General features: G+C 38.8%; 1 protein-coding gene across 1 annotated transcript in view; it reads left to right on the top strand.

The window, feature by feature from the left end:
* The window catches only part of LOC126470675 (ATP-dependent helicase brm-like), a 202,922-nt gene that overhangs the window by 62,106 nt on the left and 113,056 nt on the right, over positions 1–27,760 (top strand). The window contains exons 10-12 of the mRNA XM_050098670.1: positions 6,204–6,342; positions 6,816–6,897; positions 18,663–18,820. Coding sequence (XP_049954627.1) covers positions 6,204–6,342; positions 6,816–6,897; positions 18,663–18,820 — 379 coding nt within the window. The remainder of the gene's footprint in view (positions 1–6,203; positions 6,343–6,815; positions 6,898–18,662; positions 18,821–27,760) is intronic.

The raw sequence follows: 27,760 nt of genomic DNA, 5'->3' as shown, positions 1-27,760 counted from the left end.
CACAGGTTAAACATGTTATTTGAGAATTGCCTCAACTGAAACAGCATAGTACGCAAAATAGTAAAAGTGGAAACAAATAACAGCCATTCCAGGAAACTTACGTCTTTCAAGAAACTCTTACAGAGACGTGCTATTCGTGATAGAAGAGAAAAGGGGGAGAAAGATTGTGGCATTAGAAGCACCCTCTGCCAGACACCATTAGGTGGATTGTGGAATATAGGTGTAGAAGCTGATGTAATACTTGGAATTGGATTCCTGCTATTTTAAGACACACAGAAGGCATTGTTTCTTTCTTCTTGTAGTGTGTTAAGTTGTTGGTATTTAAGCAAAATGGGTTGGCATGTAATTAGTGCTTTAGTTCATCCCAAATAAATTGATGGAATCTGAGCAGGCAGGTCTAACAAAACTATTGGCTTTTCATTGAACTTTGTTGTGTTAACATCCTCCAGTTTTGTAGTCCTGTTGTCCTCAGTAGCAGGTAATATTATGGTATGTTGATAATTTTTTACTTTTGGCTGTCTAATTGCAACTGAATGAGACACAGTTTTTGTACCATATGCATTTTACCTTTATTCTTTGCAAGGTATCCTCAGTGGCAGGTTCCGTGGATGATGTTTTAAATGTTGTGTTTTTGTTCCATTTTTGGTGCTGTTCTTCTTCTTCTTCTTATCATTGCCATTTGAGTTTTCGTTCTCCAGACTTCACAACATTAGGAATTGAGCATGTATTTCATTCAGCTGTAATTAGAAGGTCCAAAAGTGAAAATTATCAACATACTGTGCATTGTGTTAGTCTGTGTGCAGGGGACAGGAACTTTACCACATTGATACTGAGAAGGCCTGATTCTCAAATTCTATCACAGTATGGTGTGAATGCTATTGTCTGAAATATTTTCATAAACATCAACATCAGCCTAGAACAATCACCCAGCGCATTCAAGGAAAATCATCCCCAAATTATCATAACTTCTACAAAAAATTTCAGTGTTGCTGCAACATTCTCGGGTAAATAAAATTCATCATACATCTGGGAGTGATACATACACTTAGCTGAGATCTACATCATGTATCACAATTCAACACTCCATAAAACTTCATTTCGTTGCTTCACTAAACAATGTTGCACCCTTTTTCTTGTGATATTACAGTAGAAGACACTGATACAAAAGTGAAAACATACACTTTTTTGCAGCATGGCAAAAGTATTATGTTGTGTAAGGCATAACTTCCAGTTGTCAAAATTAGAATATTATTTGGAATTAGGAAAACAATTTAACAGCTGGTTTCTTTTCAGTCTAAAAAAATAAGAAAATGAGGTTGGGTTACAGTATTATGATGTAGGCAAATACAAATATTCCACTTTAATTCAAAGAATGCCACAAAACACTGAACATAATTTTTTGTGCAACACGTGTGGGTTTACATTAAGTTCAACTACTGGTTCAAGAAGTTTGTTGTTTACTTGTGAAATGAATATTTTTAGTAACAGTTGGAGTAAATGACTAATGGGATCACAATGAATATTGTGCATTTTTTACAGAACATGACTAATTGATGACACACTAAAATTTCTACATATAGTTAAAGATTTTGTTAACTTAGTTGATTACTAGTAAATGTGGTTCTTGTAACAGTTTTGTTCAAAGTTGAAACTGGTGCATTATGTAGTTGTTTGCTGACATTATCGTGCAGTGATAAAGTTCTGTTATTTCAAGAAGTGGGTTGCAGTCTGATTGTAAAATAGGTTGAAGTAAGTTTATGGGGATAAAATTGTACAGCCTATAAGACAATTTTTTATTTAAAAGAAGAAAAATGATTTATGGAGGCTCTGCACCAACATTTGACAGGTTTGCTCTTCTCTCTATGTATAAACTGAAGTTCTCTGCTCCATTCTGTCTGTATTTATTGGCTAATTTTAGGAAATACAGTAGGGATTTTGATTTGGTTATGACTTTCTTTTTACATAGCAATTACTTCTCAATGATGTGAAAATTTACCAGAAATGAAACTTGTTTAGGATTCCACTTAAACTTTAGATAGCTTTTTCATGGATGTATAACTGGCTAGGGAGATGCAAGTCGCTGAAGTGGCATCCAGTTGAAAGACTTGCACCAGAACAATGAGCCACACAAAATTATAAACACAACCTGTAAATACAGTATTCTTCAGTATATTTTATAAATTAAGTCTGCCCCCCTTTTCTGCGTATGTATGAAGGCTAATCTGAGGAACTACTGTAGGAATTTTGATAACATTTTCACTAACAGATATGTTGACTCAATAGGAAGGTTTGTGTGCTAATCACACACTTTAAATTGGCCCCTGTGTGGAGGCATGCTAAGAGTGGAAGCTTTCCATCAGCTTGCAGCTCATTTGTTGCTTGGACAAGCCCTATAACGTACACCTAGGGCAACGAACTTACAGCTTATGAAAGAAACAAACATGTAAAAGGTTAATGCATTGCAGAAGTGACAAGAAAGTTAATGGCCAGTCACTAGAAGTACTAGGTACCAGTAAAGCCTCTTCACTCATTTATGTAAATAATATCTACAATCATTAAACACAATGTCGTACATGAATCAACTCTAATCACACAGTGGCTACTTATCACTACACTGCACTAACGTGTTATGTAGCTAATGTTTTTAAAAACATTCCGGAGCAGCTTGAAATCAGCTGACTTTCCCTGATCAGAGAGGGACCAAGTAAAAGTTTGTGATTAGTATTTAATTTATATATATTTGGTGCAAATTGGGTGAACTATGACGAATTATGGTCCCATGCTGCGTTTTGTGTCTGTACGTGAAGGATACTATCAGGAATTATTGTAGACATTTAGATACTCCCGGCAGACTGGCATGCTCACCCAGCTGTCAAATGAGTGGTCACGGAGGCACAGCACCTTTGATGCACAGTTTGCAATGTTAGCAGGTTGGCAGTCCACTCATACCCTTCAGCACTGTAGTAAACCTGCAAGTATCATGTGCTGCTTAAATCGTTTAATTTATATGAAAGTGATGCTATTCAGTTACATAACATTGTTCTCTTATTTTTAACCATAACTGTATGCACTACCCTGTCAACAAAATTGCCACTGTCACACAAGTCATCTGGCCATAGATACTTATTGCTACCTGTCCAAAGCTGGGACAGGTTGTAAGTTACCATATAAATAAAACTATTTTTTTTCTATACAAACCTGTGAGTTTGTTGTGTTCTGTATACCAGAAGAGATTGTTTTAAAATCCATCATGTCATGAGAGACGAATTAAGAGAGACGATACATTAAGATTTGTGATATGATGAAGCTCAGTGCATGATAGTGCAATTGGTTGCACAATGCCAAAATAGATTGAGCAAGGATCTTTTGGTCATGTGTTTAGGCAAGTTTAAGATATAACACAAATGATTTGTTTCATATTTATGTAACTAGGTGAAATGGGCATCTGCCATTACCTTGTGGAGGCACAACTGCTGTCAAAACAGTGGACTGGTAAAGGTGAAAAAAAATGTGGATATAATTTTATTAGCAGGTGATAGTGTCTCTTTCATGGAAATTGTCAGGTTGAAACAGGAACAACGAAGATTAGTACACAAAAAAAGTGCATATACAGCATAACCATTTGCTATTTAAATGGTTAAAGTATATCTATAGAACTTTAAAATAATTTCACACTAACCCTGTTCTCCAGATATGACTTCATTCTTTAACTTAAAGACCGTGAATAGGAGGAATACTTAGAGAATATTAACCAGTCTTTGGTTGCAAAAGTAGTTCCTTTTCTTTAATAGTTGAGAATGAAAGGTACATCTGGTGACAGTTTCATTGAGTTGGAGGAAGGAAATTTTTGTCAAATGAATAAGCTATTTTTGTTCTATTTGATTATGCAGTACATAGGTGGATCCTTATAACTTTTTGGATTTTGCAGTTTCACATAGGAGCAGTAAAAAGAAAAAACTATTACTGGGCTGGCAATTGAAACGCACATTGCCAAGTAGAATGCAAAATATATAGTGCGAGTGTGATGCTGTTGATTCACACTTGAAGCTCCTTTCAGGGCAAGTGGGAGATGGAGGAACTGTAGTGATGTGCATGTAAGAAGGTGGCTATGTGATGTGTTCTGTGCAGAGATGGATGGAGAATACTCTGTGGCATCACCATTGTGCTCTCCATCTCTGTTCCATGCCTCACACTTTAGTTGTTTCCTACCCTGGTAACTGGTAATGCTGGTGGTGAGAGCTATACTGGGCCACAGCTTCTGGTTCTGACTCTTCCTAGTAGAAAGTATAATGTGGCAGAATAATATTTAGAATAATATTTAGAGGAATCTAATCAGAATGTCTAACGGAGAGGGAATAAAGGATTGGTGGAAATTTTTTGGCATGTATTTTGTTTTTAATAGCGGTCTGACATGATTTGTTGGGAATAAATAGGCCATAGCAAAGAAATGAAAGACCTGGATGTCCTTTGAATTTGAATGGTACAGCAGACAAGCATAGTTGGTTAATTTCAGTTAATGATTTATTTATTCATTCATTCAGCAGGGCTCATCTAACAATGATATAGTATTTGTTGTCACAATACAATGAAAATAAATAGCTCAAATATGCATACTCACAGAATAAATAAGATGGGACAGTGGTGAGCCTTGTTGTTGCTGAAGGAGCCATCCTGGATTTTATCTTAAATAACTTAGGAGAACCACAGTAGACCTAAATCAGAGTGACCTGTCAGAGCAAACTCCATCGTACCATGGTAATATGAAGTTTGTATCCCAACAGCTGCGCAGCATTATTCAGTTGATTGCTACTTTACAATGTTCTCGTGATCATACAAAATGTGCACCAAATATCTTATAATAAAAACATGGTTTTGAACTTCGCTACTGCACACACAATGGAATCTTCTGGTGACTCAAGAACCACAAACATACACATGTCCATTTCCTCCCTTCAATTCGTCTGAAAAACTCTTGTCAGCATCCAAACTGGCTCTTGTTCCATGGTTATTAGTAAAATAGTGTTTTTCCAGGTTTTTAAAGTATTTTTTGACAAGGACTTCAACTGATACTTGTAGTTATTATTCTTATGGCCCTTTTTGGCAGTTTGAAAACTGTGTCCATGTTTTGTATCTTTGATTCATAGAAGAAAATCCCATAACCAAGAATTGAGTATGTTATGTCACCAGAAGACATTGACTGTTACTAACCATTGCTAGAACCTTATGGTAGTAGAATTAGCAGGTGTTAACATTTTCCCACATTTTGATGCCACAGTTGGTATGTACCTGGTTGTCACAGCCTCCAAAAGTGGTGTCAATATGCATTTTCTTTTCATGAATTTGTCATGTATGTGCGGCTTGGCTGTGATCTAATTGCTATATTGTCAGACTTGTAACAGACAAACAGAAATTATCTGTAAGGAAGTGACTAAAACATGCATTTGTTGCTACATGGTTAACTTTGTGTGTTAATACAATGGTAAATGAGAAACAATAATTAATTCAAGGATGGTTAGAGTCTGATGAGTGGCAGATATTAAAGTAATTGTGGTCACTTGAAGAGTTGCATGTAAGATATATGATGAAAAGAATGTGTGTATCTGGATTACATTTGCCACTGCAAAATGATTTTGTGTGAAGTACATTTTAGCTGTCTTTTTAAATAGACTTGTTTTAGTAATTTTTTCATCTCATTGGGCCGCTTGTTATTGTGTTTTTTCCCCCCTCTAGCTAAACATGGATCCAAGCTGACACTCTGACTGGATAATTGCTCCACTTTTTCTTGAGGGACAAAGTTTTTCCACATTTAATTTTGCATTCCTCTCCATTAATGCTCCCTTGATTTATTTGTCATCATCCTCAGTATGTAAACTGCAACCATTATTGTTCCCCATTTCATTCCTTTCCATCTGCAGTTTGTAGTCTGTGGCATGCTTCTTCCATATATCTGGACATGTCATTTGGTTCTCTCTTGGCCACATAAATCCTATATTCGGCCTAAGAAATGATTGGACTCACATACATATAGTTCACTGTAGATTTAGAGTCTTAAAAATGCTATTTTTTGTTGTGCCTTGTTAATCAGTCATCTATGTTCACGTTTTATCTCAATAGCTTATGGGGTCTGATGTATTTTGAATTAAAAATTTGAAAACAAAAGCATAGAAAGATTTGTTTCTTTGATATCTGTAAACATGTTCTAGATTTACACAAGAACGAAAACCAACACATGAGAACTGGAGAGAATTTATCAGATGAGGAGATGATGCAGGCAGTAATTCAGAAAGCTAAAGCTGAAGATGATGAATATAAGAACACTACTGAAGAACAGACATATTACAGGTAATTTAACTCAGTTTTTATAAGCCGTTGGATGGCCACATGCACGTGTGTGTGTGTGTGTGTGTGTGTGTGTGTGTGTGTGTGTGTGTGTGTGAGAGAGAGAGAGAGAGAGAGAGAGAGAGAGAGAGAGAGGAGGGGGGGGGGGATTTTTTTCTGACAAGCTGCTTTCTAAATGTGCCTGTCTGTCACTCAGTGCCTCCTGTATGTGCTGAGTAGCAGTCTGTCCCGATCATAAAAAAACAATGTCTCTCATGAAAATGGTCCCCATTTAGAGAGTTAATGCAAACCAAATTTCACACTACTTGTGTGATGTGAGTATAAAATGAGCAAAGAATGATGGAATGGATTATAGAGTACATCTAGGATAATCATAAAGCATTAGAAATGAGGGTTTTGTTTCATTATTTATAATATAATTCTTATTTTATCTTCTAATTCATATGTTTAAATATATGTGCATTTTTCTTTTACAGCATTGCTCATTCAATTAATGAAAAAATTACGGAACAAGCATCCATAATGGTGAATGGAAAACTAAAAGAATATCAAATACGAGTGAGTATTTGTTTTAATGTTTAATGTCTACATTCTTCGGTTGGATGAAAAATCAGTGACCATTATATGAAATGTGATTAGGTTGATGTTTGTGAACCTATCTTTCCAAACAACCAATTTTTTAAAAATATACCTGTAGTGCCAAAACAGTTCCTTTGTATACAGTTATCAGCTATTTTTATAAATTTTACAACATTGTAAATAATAGCTTGCATTAACTCTCACAATATCCTACAAACCATAGATAAAGGTCAGGTAGATTCCATACTCCAATATTTCTAGAAAGTACTTTATACAGTTCACACTGCAGACTATTAACAAAGTCCCAAGCATGCGAAATAGGTTCTCAAATATGAGTGGCTTGAAGATTTTTTAAGTAATAGAACCCAGTATGTTGTCCTGCATGGCAAGTGTTCTTCAGAGACAAAGCTATCATCAGGAGTGCCCCAGGCAAGGATGATGAGACCACTCTTGTTCTCTACATACATAAATAATTTATCGTACAGAGTGAGCAGCAATCAGAAACCGTTTGCTGGTGTCGCTGTAGTGCATAGGGAAGGTAGTGATTTGTAAACTTTCCGACATACATGATGTCTTGGATAGAATTTCTATTTGATGTGATGGGGGAGGGGGGGGGGGATAGATGGAAACAAAGGCTTGAATACAATAAACAGATGCAAGTGAATGTAGCTCTCAGTAGTTATGCAGAAATGAACAGATTTGCACAGCATAGAGCACCTCCATGAAACTAGCTATTAGATTAAATACCAAATTGACTTTTCCATCTGTCGTCTCAAATGATGAAATGTGATGTCTTCCAAAAATAAATCCCCTTTCTTGTTTTCCTTATGTTCTTGTTGGTTTTAGTTGTTACTTTTTCAAATTTTCATTATCTCTTCTCACATCTGCGTAAAATAAATTTTTGAATATTTTATGGAACTCCGTATGTTCTGAGATATAAAAACAGTTAAGGGGGAAAGGAACATGAATAGGTAGCACTGAAAGTATGTTTATTGTGAACACCAATGTATAGACAGAACAGAAATGACCTCCTGGGCAAAAAGTGTCAGTGTTTATACAGACATTGAATATTCCACAATGCTGGTATCATACAAACATGGACTACTCCGTAATATACAAATGTTACAAACACAAGATATTTCAAGAACTTAACATAAATGATTTTTTTAAAAAAAGCTTGTGGTCAGGATTGAACTGGCTATCTGCAGTATGACAGTCATTGACGCTAACTATTACGCCACACAGCATACATGATGACTTGTGGCATTGCTCCCTCTCTTGGAGAAACAGCGACTTGCTGTTTCAGAACTACTCATTGGAGACAAATACAGCACCCTGGATTTAGATTCTGTCAGTGGTTCTTTGTATGGTGGTGTCGTCGGATCCTCATGTTCCGGTTGTGTTGTTACATCCTCTTCAGTATGATGAGCATCGAAGATAGTTCCTCCCGTCGAAGCTCTGCAATCGTTGAGTGTATCTTCAGTTTCCGTGAACCTCCCATCATCAATCTGCCCCTCAGGACAGTAGTAGGGCTTCATAACAAGGACATGACCAATGTTTCTATCATTTTTGTATTCATGAAGAGTCATAATCCTCAACTTCATAGGTGATATTCAGCAAGATACAAAAGATATGATACGGATCAAACGAACACTTAAGTAAGTGTCCTCTATTGCCACTTTCCACACAGGTGTAAAAATCCATACCAAGTCTCCTAAGTTGTATCTCACTAGTGCTTGGCATTATAAAGCACTCGGCCTGTCTCCTGGGCATCAGGGATCCGTATGTGACGCTGCTGCGTTGCTTTTTACCTCTTGATGATGAGGTGTTTCATGTCATCATCTTGAGTATCAGGAGCAGTGTAATGTGTCCATTGTTGTTTCGGCCTTACAAGTGTAGAGCAGAAAGAATGATGTGAAGCCTGTAGTGTCATGTTTTCCCATGCTGTATGTGAATGGCACTACAGGCGATATTGTATCTCTCTCTCTCTCTGTTCAACAACAACATGAATTGAGAGAATATCCGTCAATGTCATACTAATGGATTCTGTGAGGCCATTCAACTGTGAATAGTAGGCAGTTGTTGTCTTGGGTATAATATGGCAATGTGAAATTACCTCTGTTTCGACTGGATTTTCTACGATCACAGATCATCTCGTGTGTTGCTTCATGCTTCAGAATGATGTCCGCTACACGGAACCTCGCAATTTCCAGTGTTTCGGCAGTCAGCACAGCTTTGGTGACAGCGTAATGGGTGAGGTGGTCAGTACAGACCATTGATTCCCGTTTGGCATCTTCAGGAACTGCTCTAAAGATCAGTTGCATTTCAGTCGAATGGCACTGTGGGTGGGATTGGTACCAGATGCTCTAGAGGTAACTGCAGCATGTGCTGCTATTGTTGTCATTCCTTACAGTGGATTACACGGTGTCTTAACAGATTGATAGAAACCTCGCCAGTCATACCTGTGTCTGATTCTGTGTAAAGTCTTCGCAAATTCCAGGTGGCCCGATGTTTGAGCAATGTGGAAATACTTGAGGGTAGCTGGGCATAGCTTAACTGGGATGGCAAACAACCATTTCTGACCCAGTGGCTCTTAGTTCCTCTTACACAGTGTTCTGTTTATTAATGAGACTTCTTCTTTGGTCAGTCCCTTTTCCTTCAAGGCTTCTATGGTTTTAAGCAGTGTTGGATCTTCACTCTGTTCAGTAGCACTGTCATTTAATGCAGCAATGACTAAGATTTCATCCATGGTGCTTTATTCCACCAAAGAATTTATAAAAAGGGTATTGGTGTCCTCGTGTTTATGTCCACATTTTGTACCATTATGACATCGTATTCCTGAAGTCTGAGTGACCATTTCGCCAGTCGACCTGCAGATCCTTCAGGTGAGTCAGACAGTATGGGGAATGGCAGTCCATCAAAGTGGTTAAAGACTTGTCAAATAAATACAGCCAGACCTTGCTGATGGTCCAAACAACTGCAAGGCACTGATTCTCAGTTGTAAGAGTAGTTCATCTCAGGCTTCAAGAGTACTCTGGAAGCATAAGCTATCACATGTTCAGCACCTTCCTGAAATAGCACTAGTACTGCACCTATCCTATTACAGCTAACACTGATGCGAAGTTGTCTCTTGGTATTTTTGTCGTACAATGCTGCGACAGGAGAATATGTTAGTGCCACATTTAGTACAAGGAAAGATCTTTCTTGCGCCTTGTTCCAGGGAAATTTGGGTCTTCTCTGCAGTAATTCTTGTGAGGGATGTGCTTTGGTATGAAAGTCCCTTATGAATCACCAGTAGCATGAGCACATTCTGAGAAAACTTTTCACATCACAAATGGGATGAGGTACAAGAAAATCTATGAATGCTCTTATTTTCTCTGGATCGGTATCGTCTCCATTAACTAAATTCAGAGGGAGGCTTGCAGTCTGAACTTGCTTCAGCACAGCTATCAGGTGGTCTGGATGTTCTTCAAACGCCTTTGAAAAATTGACTATGTCATCCAAATGGCAAAGCTACATCATCCATTTAAGAAGTCAAAGCAGGTTCACCACATTCATTCAAAGGAGGCTGGAGCTTTACACAGTCCAAATTTCATAACTGCCAACTGATAGAAGCTGTCAGAAACTATGAATACAATCTTTTTTTTCAACCTCAATTTGCCAGTGGCCTGCTGCATGTCCACAGTTGAGAAATACTTTGCTCCGTTCCAGCAGTCTAGGGTATCATCAATGTGTGCAAGTGGATAAAAATCTTTCTTACTGATATTTTTCAGTTGTTGGTAGTTGATGTAGAAATGTTATGTGCCATACTTCTCCACAAGAACTACAGGAGAGGACCAAGGGCTCTCTGAAAGTTCAGTGTCATCATGTTGCATCATCTTCTCCATCTCCTCCTGGATTATTTGTTGTTCATCCAGCAGATGTCTATATGAGCACTTACAATTGGTGGTGATCCTCAGTGTCGATACAGTGTTTTACTATGGGCCACTTGGTCTATCTATTCTTCACTGTGGATTTGAAAGCATCTGAAACTTGATGCACAATGACAATCACTCGCAGACAGACATTGTTCGTTGGTATATTCCGGAATATCCAAACATTATGAACATAAAATATTTCAAAAACTTTCCAGAAATGGTGAATACTAAATAATAAATGATTTCTTGTGGTGGGCTTTCAACTCGCAACCCACAACATGCCAGCTGGTGATGTTAACGACTACGCCACTCTGCATGCACCATAACTCATAGTATAAATAAAAATCAACTGTCAAAATCACAGTTTGTGTATCTTCTGCTGTGTCTGACACTGATGTCTGTACTAGCACCAGCAGGCCATCATTTGTGTGTTCATCTTACAAGCTTCTAAATAGAAGTGAGTTATGCATTTAGATTTGTCTGTGTGATTTGTACTTTAATCGTCAATTTCTTGTGTGGTGAAGTGTAGTGAATTTTTTCACTGTGTTTAATATGAATAGGGAGTTTGAATGCTGTGTTGAGATGCAAGCCGAGTTCGTGACCCTTCGCTCACTCCTCTGTGGTGCTGGATTTGGTAATGCAGCTTGAGGCTGTTGCCAATGAGCATCACTGTGGGGTCTCAGACATGGGAATCCAAGGGATGCCTAGCATGTCCCACATGTCATTTCCCCCCCCCCCCTCCTCCCCAATCTATCCACTATTGTGGTGGGCCTGGTTTCTGCCTGCATTGAGGTTGAACTCTCACTTGTGGTCATGTGGGAGGTCATTTCAAGGTTTGACAGGCAATCAAAGATTTTTGTATCTGCAGAATGTGTGCATCTGCAGAAGGCTGTTTGACACATTCAGCATGGGTACTTCACAGGCCAGTAGTGACTTTGTAACAACTGGGAAAATAACAACTGGGGAACAGATCCCCATGAGTGGAACAAACTCACCTTGTGAATTGAACTATGGGAAGTGGACCATCCGAACCCAGTTAGTTATGTGCATGGCAATACACACCATGTAGCTGGTGCAGGGAGCCAACAACAACTAACAACTGAGCACATGATGACTCACAGCATGAGCGCAAAGGTAGGTCCACAATGGTTTAAATCTGCAGGAGCACTGGCCTGGTCTGATTACTGCCGCTCACGAATAAACACTTCTATCAGTAGGTCTGCACATATGTTGCAACATACGCACACCTTCCATGGAGGGTTTTTGAACTCCTCTACTATTCTACCCATGTCAGCTCATCTGCCTCCATTGGGACATCGGATGATGGGGTACTAAATTGCACCCCCCCCCGCCCCCCCCCTTCCTGAAAAAGGCCACTTACGTCGAGAATGGCTAGGTTTGGGTCGCGACCTGTAGCATAGCTCCGGAGAGAATGCCATAGAGTCCGGCAGTGGACAGACTACAGAAGGAGGCAACACTGACACCACTGGCTCTGCCACAGAGCTGCACGGAGGCTGCAGGTTGCGGTGGGGTTAAGGCCACATCCATCAATGAAGGGGGAGAGGAAATGAAAAGGGAGGGGAATGAGTCGAAATCTGTGGGCTCCACCGTGGCAGGCGGAGGCATGAGCTATGCTGGGGCTCAAGGTTGCAGGCGATAGGAAGGCAGCGAAGGTTGCAGAGGCGATGGCAACAGTGAGGAGTGCTGCTGCAAGTGGGAGCCTGCTCCGGGAACAACGTGTCACAATCAACCCTGCTCTCTAGCTGACTGGAAGGCTGCCTCGGTGATGCTCCAGCACAATGTGGGCACAACTGATTGACATGACGAGTCAGCTGTTCCCCACAGACATCCATCACAAACACGTACTGAACTTGGCAGCCCGCTACAACATCCAGCAGCCACCCCAGCTACTGACCGAAGGCCCAAATGTCAGCTCCAGGAGGAAAACGCGACGGGCCACAGTGGTCCGTGACATGCTACTCGGGGAGCAAAAAATCAGAGACTTCACAGCTGGTACCCATGTGAATGTTCTGCAAGACTGCACCAATTTACTGGGACACCCAGTATTTAGTCAGAGAAGTCGACATTGCATTGTAGCAGAAAGAGACGGACACAAACTTCCTCATCTGGGTTTCGAACATATCCACAGAGTTCTCCACCTCAGAGCTGGGTGAAACAGGGCGGTAGTCAGATGCCGAATACAATTGAAGTTGCAAAAGTCTTCAAACTCCTGCAAAGCAAGTTGCCTACTGTTACCAGACATGAGTGTTTGAGGGTATCCCTCAATGACAAAAAATAACAGAAAGTGCGTGAATGGTGTGAGTCGACAGCGTGGATGACAGCTTGGCTGCTTACGGGAAATCTGACTACGCGTTGACCATCAACAGCCACATGCTGCCCAAAAAGGGACCCGCAAAATAGACGTGCACCCTGTGTGAAGGTGCTCCAGGAGTGGCCAAGAAGATAACTGGCATGGTGGTGCAGCCTGGTTCTGTGCACAAACACGTACCAGATGTTCTATGTCACGATAGATTGTCGGCCAGTAGATGTAATGCCACGTCGATGCCTTCATCTGAGTAACAGCTCAGTGTGATGCATACTGCAATTGGAGAATGCGAGAATGTAATGCCAGGGGGACAGTTGCTCGACGGCATTGCTCCTCTGTGACAAGCATGAGGACCCCCTGAACAATGTTGTAGAGCACCTAGGGGAAAAAACAATGCCACACTGGATCCACACCTGAACACACACACTCCGGTCAACCCATCTGTACCGCTGAAATGATTTTCATGAAAAGTTGGTCAGCAGACACAGCGATCGCAATCTTTCATGCTGCCAACAGAAAATCTGACAGGGTTTGCTGTAAGGCAGCATCCAATATGATCAGGAGAGCCTCTTGCCAGTCGGACTCTGGATCGGGCCTCCTTGATAGCTGTGAAAGTGCATCAGCATTGGCATGCTGGGTGGTGGAGTGCTAATGAATGTCAACTGAGAACTGAGAAAGAGGGCCCACCACTGCAACCAAAACGTAGTCCTATCCAGCGGGTTGGAACACGGGTCAAGTAAGGAAACCTATGGCTAGTGGTCAGTGATGAGGAGGAATCTCACCCTATACAAAATGATGCGAAACTGTTTAACCCTGAAAATAATAGCTAGCACCTCCTTTTCCACCTGCAAGTAGTTCCACTGCACAGCAGAAAGGGTCTTTGGTTTGTAAGTGATGGGCTGTTCGATGTCGTACAGGTTCCGATGGGACAGGGCGGCACCGACGCAGGCAAAGATCAAAGAATTACCTCATGTAATGGAAGACAGACAGGGAGCAGATCACAAATGCTGCTTGAGACACTGAAAGTCTCATTGATAAGCCACAGACCAGACAAACTTAATGCCCTTCTGGGGAAGCCGGTTAAGAGGCTGGCAGTTGTGCACAGCCTGGGGAATGAACTGAGCTTTATATGAAATGTTGCCCAAAACAGACTGAAGGTCCTTCAGGTTCTTGGGCGCTGCTAGGCTGATAATGGCCTTGATGTGGTTGTCCGTGGGGATGAGACCATCTTTATTAAGCACATGACCCAAAAAATGCATCTTTGGGAAGAAAAATTGCACTTTTCTAGCTTGCAATGAAGGCCATTCTGCAGAATGCGTTGGAAAACCAACTGAAGGTGCTGTAAATGCTACTCCCAAGTAGGGAAAATGACCCAGGTGTCATCAAGGTAATTTATGCAACAGGGAATGCCCTGAATGAACTGCTGCAAGTATCATTGGTAAAATACCGGTGCAGACGATATTCCAGAAGTCAAGCGATAAAAACTAGTAAAGCCCAAAGGGAGCATTGAGGACCAGGAAAGTCCGAGAAACTGTGTCCAACGGCAACTGCAGCCAAGTATTGCGCAAGTCAATGCGAGAAAAATACTGACAATCCCCCCCCTTCCTCCCAGACAACTTTGCCAACAACTCAGCCTGCTTTATAATGGGGTACAAATCTGTTACACATTGCATGTTGACTGTCTGTTTAAAATAGCCACAAAAGTGTACAGTGCCATCAGGCTTCTGAATCACCACCAGAAGGGTGGCCCACTGTCTCAATAGTATAGTAGAAACAACCCCCAGATCCCGCCAATGCTGCAACTTAGCCTTTACCTTGTCATGTGTGGCAAAGGGAATGGGGCAGGGGTGACAATATTTTGGGATCGCCGATAGCTTATGAGAAACGTGTGCCTAGAAATTTTCTGCCCAGACCAAGGTATTCTCAAACAAAGAACTGTAGGGTTGCAGAAAGGAGTCAAATCATGAGAAGGAATGGATTGGAGCCCAAATTGTGAAAAAGTAATGGATTGAGACACTAAATGCCATACATCAGTGATCTGAAAGCTGAAAATTGAAAAGACGGCGAGCCCAAAGATATTTTGTGCGAACGGTGAAGTGACCACTAACAATGTAAATTGCTGTTCCACATTCTTGTAACATGCGAAGACAAAGAATTGCCCTCACAAGGAAATCTATTATTTACTAGAAGACACAACCTCATGGAGTGGCCATGTCCGGTGTGTACTCAATGTGCATACTGAGGGAGCCATTCCGCATATGGGTTGGGTTGTGCTGGATGCCATGAAGAGTACAGAGTGCAGCCAACAGCAGGTGGTGGCTCTTTTCAGTATTAATGATGTGCTCAGATTTGGATCAGAAGAGATTCTCACTGGTTTCTGGTGGCTATCTGAAGTGGTCAATACTGCCAGCCTTGTTTGTATGATGGTGGCAGACCTCGCCACCTGTAGCATTGTTGACAGGACTGGCTGCGGACCTGGAGCTGAGTATAGGGTGTGAATAAGAGGTTTAGACTGTTCTACTGTGTAGGGTGGTGATTCCTCGACTTGGCAATAGGGTGGTGGGATACTGGGTTCCACTTCTTAGATTAGGGGGTCCATTACTCAGAGGAGGGACAGTTATGTGGTTAGTGGGTGCTGTGTTGAGTGGACTGGGCAGTCTGTTATAAATTCAATGGTTGCAGAAGTGTAAAATAAGGGGTTCAATCTCAAGGTGTGTAGGTCAAACACAGGACGAGGGTAGACTTTAATTTAAACTGTCGTAGTTGTGTAAGGAAAGAACCAGAGCTCCAAGCATTAATAGAAAGCACTGAAGCTCAAATCATAATAGATACTAAAAGCTGGCTTAATCTGGACATAAGTTCAGCTAAATTTTTTGCAAATAACCTAATGGTGTTCAGAAAACATAGATTAAATATAGTTGCTTGTTGCGGTTAGAAGTAGTTTGTCTGCTAGTGAAATTGAAACAGATAGTTCCTTTGAGCTAGAATGGGCACAGGTTTTAGTTGGCAACCAGAATAAATTAATAATTGGTTCCTTTTATGACACTCCTGAGTCAGATGATACTGTTACTGGAAGGTTCAAAGAAAACTTGAGTATCATCTCAAATAAGTACCCCACTCATACAGTTATTGTTGGCAGTGACTTCAACCTACCCTTGATACATTGGTGAAAATGTGTGGTAGATGTAAAACATTGTCCAAAATTTGTACTACATGCTTTCTCTGAAGATTATTTTGAACTATTAGTTCAAGAGCTCCCTCGAAGTGTAAAAAAATAATTCTGAGCAAATAGGGAGCATTATGACAGATACAGGGATTAGAGCCCACAAGTTAATTGTAGCAGGTCTGAATACCGTAACATCTATATCCATCAAAAAGAAACACAAAAATTGCTGTTAAAAAAGTATAAAAATTCTCTCGGCGGTCTCCATTCCTTCTGAACTAATCATGTAAGTGTAGACCAGATGTGACTTTAATTCAAAGTAGTAGTATTGATGGCAATTAGGAAATCTACTAGGGTAGGTCAAATGACACCCAGACCAATCGGACAAAAGGCTATGCTTCAGCAATTTGGTTGGGAAACACTGCAACATCCTCCATGCAGCCTGAATATTTCAGTGTGTGATTTTCACATCTTTAGCGATCCGAAGAAAGACATTTGGGTGTAAGATTCAGTTGGACGAGGAAGTGCAAGAGTTGGTGTGGTTTTGGATCCGTCAGTGTCCGACTGCATTCTATGAAACAGGAATTGATCGTCCTGTCTCCCAGTGTGATAAATGTCTCAACACATGTAATGATTACTTTTTAATGGAGCCATCCACGGTTGCATTGTGGCTGGTGTTCATTTTTCATTTTATTGCCCCTTATGTACCAAATAATTTAATGAGAGATAGAATACATCGCACAATGGTGCGCAAAACAGGTCAGAACACTGTTGCAGAGGTAATGAAAAAAGCAACTGAATTTAAAAGAATGCAATATGCCAAAGATTGTTGATGTTTTAAAGAAGTTCAAAATTTAGTGCAGACTTCAATACGAGATGATGTGGAATTGAATAGACAATTTTAATAGTTTCCATAACAAATAGCAATGATAATGTTACCGAAGAGAGTGCCACAAAACTGGAGTTATTAAACAGTGTCTTCCGAAATTTCTTCACAAAGGATATGAAGTAAATTTTCCAGGATTCGAATAAAGAACGGCTGCCAACATGAGTAACTTCAAAGTATATGTCCTAGGTGTAGCGAAGGAGCTTAAATCACTTGATAAATGCAAGTCCTCTTGTCCAGATTGTATACCAGTTACATTCCTTTCAGCTTAAACTGAAGCTCCATACTTAGCAATCATATATAACTACTCCGTCAATGGACTGGACATTTGCACAGGTCACTCCATTACACAAAAGAAGTGGAAGTAAACTGCCAGATTACAGTTCCATGGCACTGACGTCGATTTGCAGTAAGATTTTGAAATATATGCAGTTTTCAAACGTAATGAATTACCTGGAAAATGCTGATCTATTGACAAACAGTCAGTTCAGAGTCAGAAAATATCATTCTTGTTCGATGCAACTAGGTCCTCATTCTCATGAGGTAATGAGTGCTATCGACATGGGGTCTCAAGTTGTTTCATTATTTCTGGATTTCCAGTAGTATTTTTGTCTGTTCCTCACAAACAACTTCTAATCAAATTGCATGTGTTTTGAATATTGTCTCAGTTGTGCAACTGGATTCGTGATTTCATGTGACAAAGCCTACAGTGCGTAGTAACTGATGGAAAGACATGAAGTAAAACAGAAGTGATGTCTGATATGCTACAAGAAAGTGTTAGAGGCACTGTGCTGTTCCTAATATATGTAAACTATTTAGGAGACAATCTGAGCAGCCCTCGTATATTGTTTGTATTTATTGTATTTATCCGCCAGCACTGGGAAAAACACTTGTAATTGAAATGTCTCCCCTGTATGAGAATATACACAATGAATGTGGAGACACATTTGACAACATATGGAAGTTTGGGTCTGGCTGTGAATTGTTTTTGGCTAGCGTAATGGTAAGGCGACTGCTTGCGATAAGTGGGAAATTCAGGTTTGAGCCCCAGTATGGCATAAATTTTCATTGTCGTCATCCCATTATACAGCTAATGGTTGCCAATAAATCATGAAATATGAAAAACCAATGAAAAAGGTAATCAACAGAAGAATAAATTTGAATGTGTAAGAGAGGAGAGAGAGGAAAAAAAAAAAAACATAGTCCAGAAATGTAGTTGTAGGGAGAGGAAGGGGGTTGTGGACGTGGTGTAAACATGATTACTGGTGGACCCCTAGAAATAATGATTTGTTGCCTTTGAGTGTATTTTCTTTTAACTGTGGCCATTATTTCTGTGCTTACCTCATTTAGCCTGTTAATGTTTAGTAGTATATTTTATTTGTTGAGGAATTAGGCTATACAGTAATAATGACGCTATTTGTGTAGTTTAATTTATTTATTTACTTTTTACAGGGTTTGGAATGGCTTGTGTCTCTGTACAACAACAGCCTGAATGGTATATTAGCTGATGAAATGGGTTTGGGAAAAACAATACAAACAATAGCATTAATAACATATTTAATGGAGAAAAAGGAAGTTCATGGACCGTTTCTTATTATTGTCCCACTTTCGTAAGTATAGTATACTGTGGTTTGATTCTCTTTCCCATATACAGCAAACTCCCAATTGTAAGGGAGCCGATTATCTGGATTGTTGATTATTCCGTATAGTTCAGTGATTTCTGAAAAAATAAAAATGTGAAGCATGAAGTATTCCGTTGCTATATGGATATTTTGTTTAGAATACACTACGATGCATGTGACTTATCTTTTATTTCTGGAAAATGATACGTGTCCCAGTCTGGCTGTTGGACATCTCCGAAATATATTTTCTTTGTTTCCCATTTTATCTTCAGATAACTGTGGGGATTCTACCCATGTAACATATCTGTGACCAGTTTCTAGTCTACATGACTGCCTTTCTCCTTTCATAAGAGCTCAGTGTTGACAATCACCAACTTACCTAAAGCTGATAGTAAAAGAAAATGATTTAGGATTTCCTCTGGTATGGTGCCCTTCAGAATTTTTGTTGTGTTATGATACAAAATGAAAATGCACTGTTAAACATCACGAGGAGAAATATTGTTGATCATACTTTTCCTTTCCCTGTGCTCATTGCAATCCAAGATGTTTGTAAGGGTTGGGACAACACGAAGATGTCTACAATAGCTTGACTGTGGAAGAAAATAGTAACACCATCCACAGAAAGTAGTTTTTGAGGTCATAGTAGTGACGAATGTATTACTATTATTTTTCTGACTGATTTTGTAAAGAAAATTTCTGGTAGTGAAAACATAAACAGTGATTCATGTGAACTGGCATTTGAGCAGTTAAGTGCCACAGATGTAGTGAACAAATTGTGCTTTGTAGAGGAAGAATGAGGGGAATGTGTTATCATGCACACTCAGGCACAGAAATGTGTTGAGCTGTTATTAGAGCATATAGGGCAAAATTTGTTGGACTGAATCAATGTTTTGACACTCTGAAAAATGAGCACTGTTGTTAGAGAAAAAGAAATGGAAAACAGAGACAGAATAAGTTGGATGATTATTTCCTGAAAGTGAACTGAAGGCAAGTGATACAAAATACAGCGTGTTCAGAGTGTAAATTTTGGAAATAAATTGTCAATTTTTGGCAAGTAGTGTTAACTACTGTGGTGGGCTTTCAAATATGACCTGTAGCATGTTTTGTGAAGACAGTCAATTTTAATATCTGATATAAACTTGTGTTTTTGGTTATCCATGGTTTTTTTTTTTTGTTATCTTTGTAATCCTGGCTCTGCATTAACCTGGATAACTGGGAGCTTTCTGTATGTCATGTATTCAGTGGTTGTTTTTGTCTCCTTTTTGCAGTGATACATTGCCTGTCTTCCATATTTCTTGCTACTGTGTCATTCATACACAGACTAAGAAGTATAGTAACAAATATGAAAGGTGGCTATTGACCTACAGCTGTATAAAACACGAAGGCTGTGGCTTCCATTTATTGCATCTGATTCCTTCTCAGTTACTTTTTCATGCTTATTAAATAAATTAATAAACTATGTAAGGTTTTTAACTTTTTTATTGCTATCCACACTGTCATTCCTCAGTTTACACTCTCTCCTCCGCTCTCTTATCCCATTTGCACTCTTATGCTGCTGTGTTATTCTGTACCAATACCTCATATGTACTAAGCCTGTCTGTTTCTGAACACTTGTTTTTTCTAATTTGTTGTTAAAGATGCCATTTCATGCCCATCTGGTGGTTCCTAATATGATAGTAACAAACATTTTCATTATGGCAAGATCACGTCAGTTTTTTCTACATTCACGTGTTCTCCGAATAAATTTATATCAGGGATCCACTGAAGTACTGTTCCAACATCTTGAACAATAGTTTTTCAACCTGTAATTGCTGATCTATGTTCTTTTCTTGGTCCATAGGTAACGTGTGCTTCACAAAAACTGTAAAAACTCCAAGATGTAAATGTTTATACATTCATCTGTACAAGTTTGTTTACAGACTGAATGTTTCGCACTGCAGTAGGGCATACATTGTAATGAAACTTCCAAACTAATTAAAGTAATGTGATGGACTGGTACAGCTTGTGGTACAACTAAGAGTTCCAGGGTGCTGTTGGATCATTAACCACCCTCCATAAATTATGTTCTTCACATCATTTGAATGCTCTTGGCTAATGAAGACAGGCATAGGAAGAGTTAAATTTAGCAAACTGTGTGCATGGTTTCAAATGTCTTATAATACTTACCATTGGAGTTTACCTGTGAATTATTTTGATTGTTGAGAAATTGGTTTTGTTTAGATACTCTCCAGTTGATGCTTGTGCATTTTTACATGTCTTTCATACAAATTCTAAGTTTTTCACAACTTCTCTTAACTTCCTTTAACACACACTGCAAGTCAATCATTAACATTCTAGACTAAGTCCATATGAACAGTCTGTATTACTAAACAGTCACCACCTGGTCACCCAGTTTCAGTTGCAGGTTGCCTGTGGAGTAGCTTTCAGGGAGAGCCAAAATTTAATTTTGATTTTTCAGCATTTCATATAACTGTTGACCAAATTTAAAATGCTATATAATGTATTCATTAAGGGGCATAGTGTAACATTAAAGGTTTAACACAATAAGGCAAGTATGAAAGTTTGAAACTTGTGTACATGTCTTGAGGCAGTTGAGCTCATGGTGCGTGTATTATGCAGGCTATATTCATCCAGTATTTGAGAACTAGGGAACTTGGCAACTTCTGATGGACGGTACACACTATTTCAAACCTTTTTTAAACTTTTTCTTGCAGAGACATCACTCACAATAGCGAAACGAAAAAGTTAATCGCTCACTGCATTTTTGTTCTTCAAGCAGTAAATCTTCAGCATTAGGCATAATGGAATAATTTATTAGTTCACATTTTGCAGACAGTATCTGCATATACCTCTGAGTGTACCTACTAAATTATATTGGTGTATCACACATAATTCTCGAGATACACATGATAAACATTTGGACACATGGAAAAACTAGCTGTTTGTAGGACAATGCAAAGTACTAATACTGTAAAAAAATCTAGTTGTTTGTGTGTGTGTGTGTGTGGGGGGGGGGGGGGGGGGGGGGGGGGGGGGGGGGATATAGTTGTGGGTCAAGAAGAGTCATTTACAATGTAAGTCTCTCTGACTGACAGTAAGTGTCAACTTTGATGTAGCTTCAGATACTAACCACAGTTGATTTTGATTATGCACTGTTAAGGTCAGTTAGCACTCTGTGGATATAGTCCCTATAGATTAAACAGCAGCACTTACTTATTGTCACAAGACTGGAATGACAATGTCAAATATTGTTGTAGGTAGTTTAAGTGCTGATGGTCACACTCGCAGAACAAAACTGTGTCAGTCTCGTCAAGTAGTTTTGCCAAGAATATTTTGATGTAATATGTTTCCATATCAGTCCATCAGTGGTGGCCTGACTACTCTGTTCACTGCGAAATTTTTTGATAGTGTCAAAATCCATTGTTCACTTGTTTATGTGATTGTGCTCTCATAATCAGATATGCGTTTAACTTCAGCACACTTATTTTTGTTGTTAGATTTTGCTACCATGTTTATTATTGTTGTTATTATTATTATTATTATTGTTATTTATTCTTCTTCTTCTTATTGTTGTTGTTCATTTTTGTATAAATTTTTCTTGGTAGATTCATCACTTCAGTCATTTGAGCAAATACTGAGTATCATAAAGTATCTCTCTGTGAATAAATGCTTGTGTTATTATACAGGGTGTTTAACAAGAAGCGTTCTGTATTCTTACAGGAAGTGGTACTAGTGAAAACTAGAAAAAGGTCATAGATGTACACTGAGGAACAAATATTTGTTGAAATAGGATTCAATCTGTCCTATGATAACCATCTGTCTGTTGACACTACAGGAGGTGTTGAATGTCGTTACAACTCATTCTTACACATCCTTAGCCCCCTTCCTCAAACAATGACAAACTTTAGTTCACACATCTGGTTACCCTCCTCTTTCAGCATGTGCATATTGTTAATGGATGCGGAGTACTCCAATTCCTTTAAAATATTGCTAGAGCTAGAAATCTTAGTGGATTAAGATGAGGTTAACTGCCAAGCCGTGCTACTGGACCCCCTTGGCCAATCTGTTACTCATTAAAAATTAATGCTAGGTACTGTTCAATGAAGCATAGAGTATGAGATGTAGCCTCACTGTGCATGAACCACTTTCATTGTCTTCTGTAAGGGTAGTGTTCTGTAGTAACATGGAAATTTGTTGCATATAAAACTGATGGGAAGAAATAGCACCTGTTAATTTGTCTTGTGAAGTGTTTGAACCTATGAGTCTGCCATCATCAATTCTTGCCTACATATTGATAGTAATGTGATCTTGATGCTTTGCTTTCACGATCACTCAAGGATTTACATAGCTGTTGTTTTACTTTATTATCCCACTTTATGTCAATACCGCCTTTTCCCTAAATAGAATTCCAACTGTGAACTGTGGATCTTCACTGCTCCATGTTGGAATTCATTTGCAGAACTTTAAGCTGATCTGAGAGCTATAGGAGCTGTGGGTAAAGTAACTCCTCGTCCAGAATTGTTTTCAGAAGCTCCTTGTTGCAAATAATCACAGAGCTGCTTGTGACGTCACAAGAGTTTGGCTGTTACTTCAAATGTTGACACTCCCCGGGTCATTCCACGTCAAGTCATCCAGGTCATGGCTCCCATTATCTAGTTGTAAACCAAGATTTTGTGTAATGCTTTTATATCTAATATAATGAACTTTTGCTAATTTTTATTGCTTTATATACATTCTGTTGGTAAAAATTACTGAAAGTTCGATGCAACACATTACTTCAAAGCAAACTGTAAAAATTTGAAAACTGGGTGCAGTTTTTAAACAAAAAATAGCTTGCTGACAGTTTTTTTCCTGAATATCCTTTCGGATACGTAGTTTCTGAAAACATGTTAGAATTGTCCAATAAAATTTTTGTAAATTAATTTCATTTAATTTTATTGTTAAATTAGTATTGCCCCCCCCCCCCCCCTCCCGGAAAGTGATCTACAAATAATAAAGTTTCATCACAGAAAAAATCAGTTTTGAGTTTTGAGAAATGAATGGCACTGGGGGGAAAAATTAATTTACAATTACTAACGAAGAGACATTAACAACATAAGTGCACATAACAATATCGAAATTGAACAAAAATTGCAGTATATGAAACAAAATTACACATTATAAAATGTAGGGCAACTTGTACATTACGACGTAAGAACACTTTCTTACCTCTGCCATAACCAAATTAACTCAATGTAAAAATGCATGGCAATTTGTTTATAATATTTAAGCATTCTGTCAAAAGCCAATATTGTAAACACTTCACAAAATGCTGGTGCTGCAATATGCATTCAAGTTGATTTGGAACTACACATGTGAAAGACACTTTGATGCTTGGATAATATTTTTTTTTGCATGAGAACTACTTTTCTTCCATCAACTTTGAGGACTCTTTGCTCAGAGAATAAGTACGACCTGTTGCTGTGGTGATATCAGCTTCACACAGACTATAAAGAAACATCACAAACATCATTATCAGGCCAATAGAAGGATACAGATGGTCCATGAGGATGCATGAACCTTACTGTAACATCTCCTTCTTCACAGTTCACGTTCTCAACAATTACCGAATACCAAGAAGAGTCATATGCACATGCAACATAGCAGTTGGGCTGTACAGTGCATTCTGGCATTAGTGGCGGAAGTGCACCTGAAAAGTCATACACAGTACTAAAATCTGTATCACAGCTTAGCCTTTTTGCACCAATCTTGGTTAGTGATATTGGCACAATGTGATACATAGATCATGTTGCAGGAATTGTTTTTGCACTTGTGAAGTGTTCAGAAAGATAATGTCTGACTTGTACCATTTCATCTCTTGAAACAAAGAGATTTAAAAGATCTTGCAGGTTCTCATGACAGAATTCAAATGCCTGTGAAGCTGTAAGTATTTGAGCTTTATAAACTCTCTGCAAACTTGTTTTTGTGACAAGTCTTTTAACAATGCCACCAATACCATCACAGGGAGATTTGCCATGGCTGGTAGCAAAAAAGGACCAGCTGCACTTTATGTTGAAGTCGTGTTCATGGTAGCAGATATTTCTGAAATTGTTACAAGTTTTATATTGTGCATCACAACCATCAGTGAAATATTCAACATACGCAAGATGAATTTCTGAAAATTCACACTTAAAAAAATTCAATACAGTCTTCTGAGTCTGGTACACCAAGGCAACATCATGTTCCAGATCATCAGAAACAATACAAATACTTTTTGCATGCAACTGTTTGTTCTTTTTGTGATATGTATGGACAGTGTGAAGAGTGTAGTTGACATTGTTCCAATGGTTCCCCTGTACTTCATCTTGAACAACAAAATTGAGATTTTCACTGAAATCCCTTAAAATTAACACCGATCCTTCATCAAGTTTTTCCTTCTTCATTTTCAGATATCAGATTGTGATTGAGAAATAAGAATGTGGAGTAAGTTTTTCAATTTCCGTAATTAATGTGTCATAGAATTCTGATAGAGATGTGATTCGAACACTTAAAGTCATTCTATCAGTTGATACCCATTGACTGTACTGAGCCATCTCATCAGGATCATAGTATCTATTTCATTTTCTAAGTGGGTTTGAAGCAATGAACTGGTGGGGCATTTTTCACACAGACGAAGTATACAGGCTCAGTTATTTATATCACATTTATTATTTTAATTAGATCTTGGTATGTTTCTTTAATAGAAATAGAATTTAGAAGCAATTTAACGTATTGGTGGTAAATGCACACACCTACAGTATGAGTTCCTGATGATCCTGCAAGTATACATTGTTTTGGTCGAAGAGAAGCAAATTTTGAGAATCCTACTTTGTCTTCAGGATACTTTTTTTTTTACAGAGAGAATAAAGTTCAGTCAAATTACTTAAAACAAATTGCTTTTGTTTGTATGTATTTTTGCTGGTGCTCGCTTTGTCTTTTTTCTGAGGCATTATTCTTGTGTTTTCATCATCCAAATAAAAACTCTCTACTGTTTGCACTGTATCGTGTTGCAATGTCTTTCCTCTTTTCTGCTCAGCCATTGATAAAATACCCTTCTCCATTAAAAGAGCTCTTGCTTGTCATACCAAATATTTAGAAACTTTCTGTCGAGACCAAGTTGGCGACACAAGAGTAAGTAACAGATTGTTTTCAGGATTCTTTGCATATTCAATTTTCTGTTTGATTTCGTTTATGAGTTCATCATGATGCTTTGCCGTTTCTTCCAGTTCTGTTAAATCACTGTCAGTGATTGTGCTTGCATCAGCAGCCAGCTCAACTTGATATGTTCGTGAAATTTTAGTTTTCAGAGCCCCAGCTGCTGATTCCAGTTTTCGTTTGGCTGCTACGTACCGACTGTGCCAAACAACTGAATGCAGCTTTGCAAGAGATACTCCTAAGCTAGTTAAGCTAGTATTGAGCACAGATTTTTCAGGAGTCTGCACCTTCACACTACTGTCATTTGTATAGTCTGGTGATGAATCGTCACTTGCTTGTTTTTCATTAACAATTTGGTACAGGTTGGGCACATTTTTCTCCCCAGGAATAATGCTAAAACCTCTCATTTTGAAAGTATTTGCCTTTTCTAAACTAATTTCACGCAATCCAGATGAAACAGATCATCTATGGCGCTTGAAGGGATTACAGCAAATTTTCTTATGCAGAGTGAATCTGTGCAGTTACCTGTCTTTGTGTTTAACACACACACATGAAACACTTAAATCACAGTACGAATGACTGTTGCTTCACCATAATAAAAGTTCTTGTTCTTCACTGGTCAGTTCATTCACACAAGTTAGGGCATTATCACATATATCTTGCAGATACTGTCCAAGAAAACACTGCCTACTTCTTCTTTCCATACTGCTTAAGTCATAAAACCAATATTTGTTGTAAATAATTCAAAAGATGATTGGTGTAACCTAAAAAGTAATTAAGTAATGAAAAATCACCCTATCCCATTGTTTCATTACAAAAGTATTGCACATTATTATTGTAACATTAGGGGGCTTACTTTTGTTTTGGAATGAATAGTTAAAAACTGCAACAATTGAATTTTTAACCAGTAATTGACTCTGGGTACAACTCATTACAAGAGCTCAGAACTGCATGCTCATTGAACACTTGACACAAAACAAAGGAACTAGATGATGCAATACATGTAGTGGTGATAAAACATATGATTTGTTCCTAGGGAAATCCTGTGTAGCCAACTTCAGCAATTTAGTGGTGACATGGTAATCATGAATTAGCAACTTCAATATTTCTTTTACAATAATGTTATTTTTCACACTTCCCATTATTTCTACATACTGATTCTTTCTCTTTTGTATAGTCCACATAGCCTCAATGCTGTTGAAGTAGAAGTCCGCTATGTTCACTAATGGGTTATTATGTGCTGCTTGTCTGTGCCAGAGGCTAAGTCTGTGACTCCGTCTCAGGGACATGCAGGAACTCCACAGCATATAGACTCGAAGCAACTGGCGTAACAGGATCGAACTGGCTAAACTGGCCCTCCAGTCCGTCCGTGGCGGCAGTCCTAAATACTGGCGACTGAGAGGGCATTGGCAGCATGTTTCCAGCAAGTCTTGTTGTTGGCCTCTATCGATACTCGTGTAACCTCTGTGCCACATGGTATGCTGGTGCCAGCATACACCAGCACAAAACAAATCAAGCTGTAGTGCTGGTGCAACTTAGTCAGCTAGGACAATGTAGCCTTACAGATGTATGTATGTACACGTATGTATGTATGTATGTATGTACGTATGTATGTGTATTGTGTTAGCTCGGAAGGAGGATTCTTCCTAAAGGTTAGCTATGTTCTCAGAGTATTTAAATGGGTAGACGTAAATGTTATGAGGGAGTAAGAGTTCTTGTGTTAATGCTAATTAACAAACGAACAAGTGCTATTTA

This window comes from Schistocerca serialis, chromosome 3 (genome assembly GCF_023864345.2).
Source record: "Schistocerca serialis cubense isolate TAMUIC-IGC-003099 chromosome 3, iqSchSeri2.2, whole genome shotgun sequence".
Lineage (NCBI taxonomy): Eukaryota > Metazoa > Arthropoda > Insecta > Orthoptera > Acrididae > Schistocerca > Schistocerca serialis.
The sequence above is the reverse complement of the archived record's forward strand: the minus strand, read 5'-3'. Positions and strand labels throughout refer to the sequence as shown.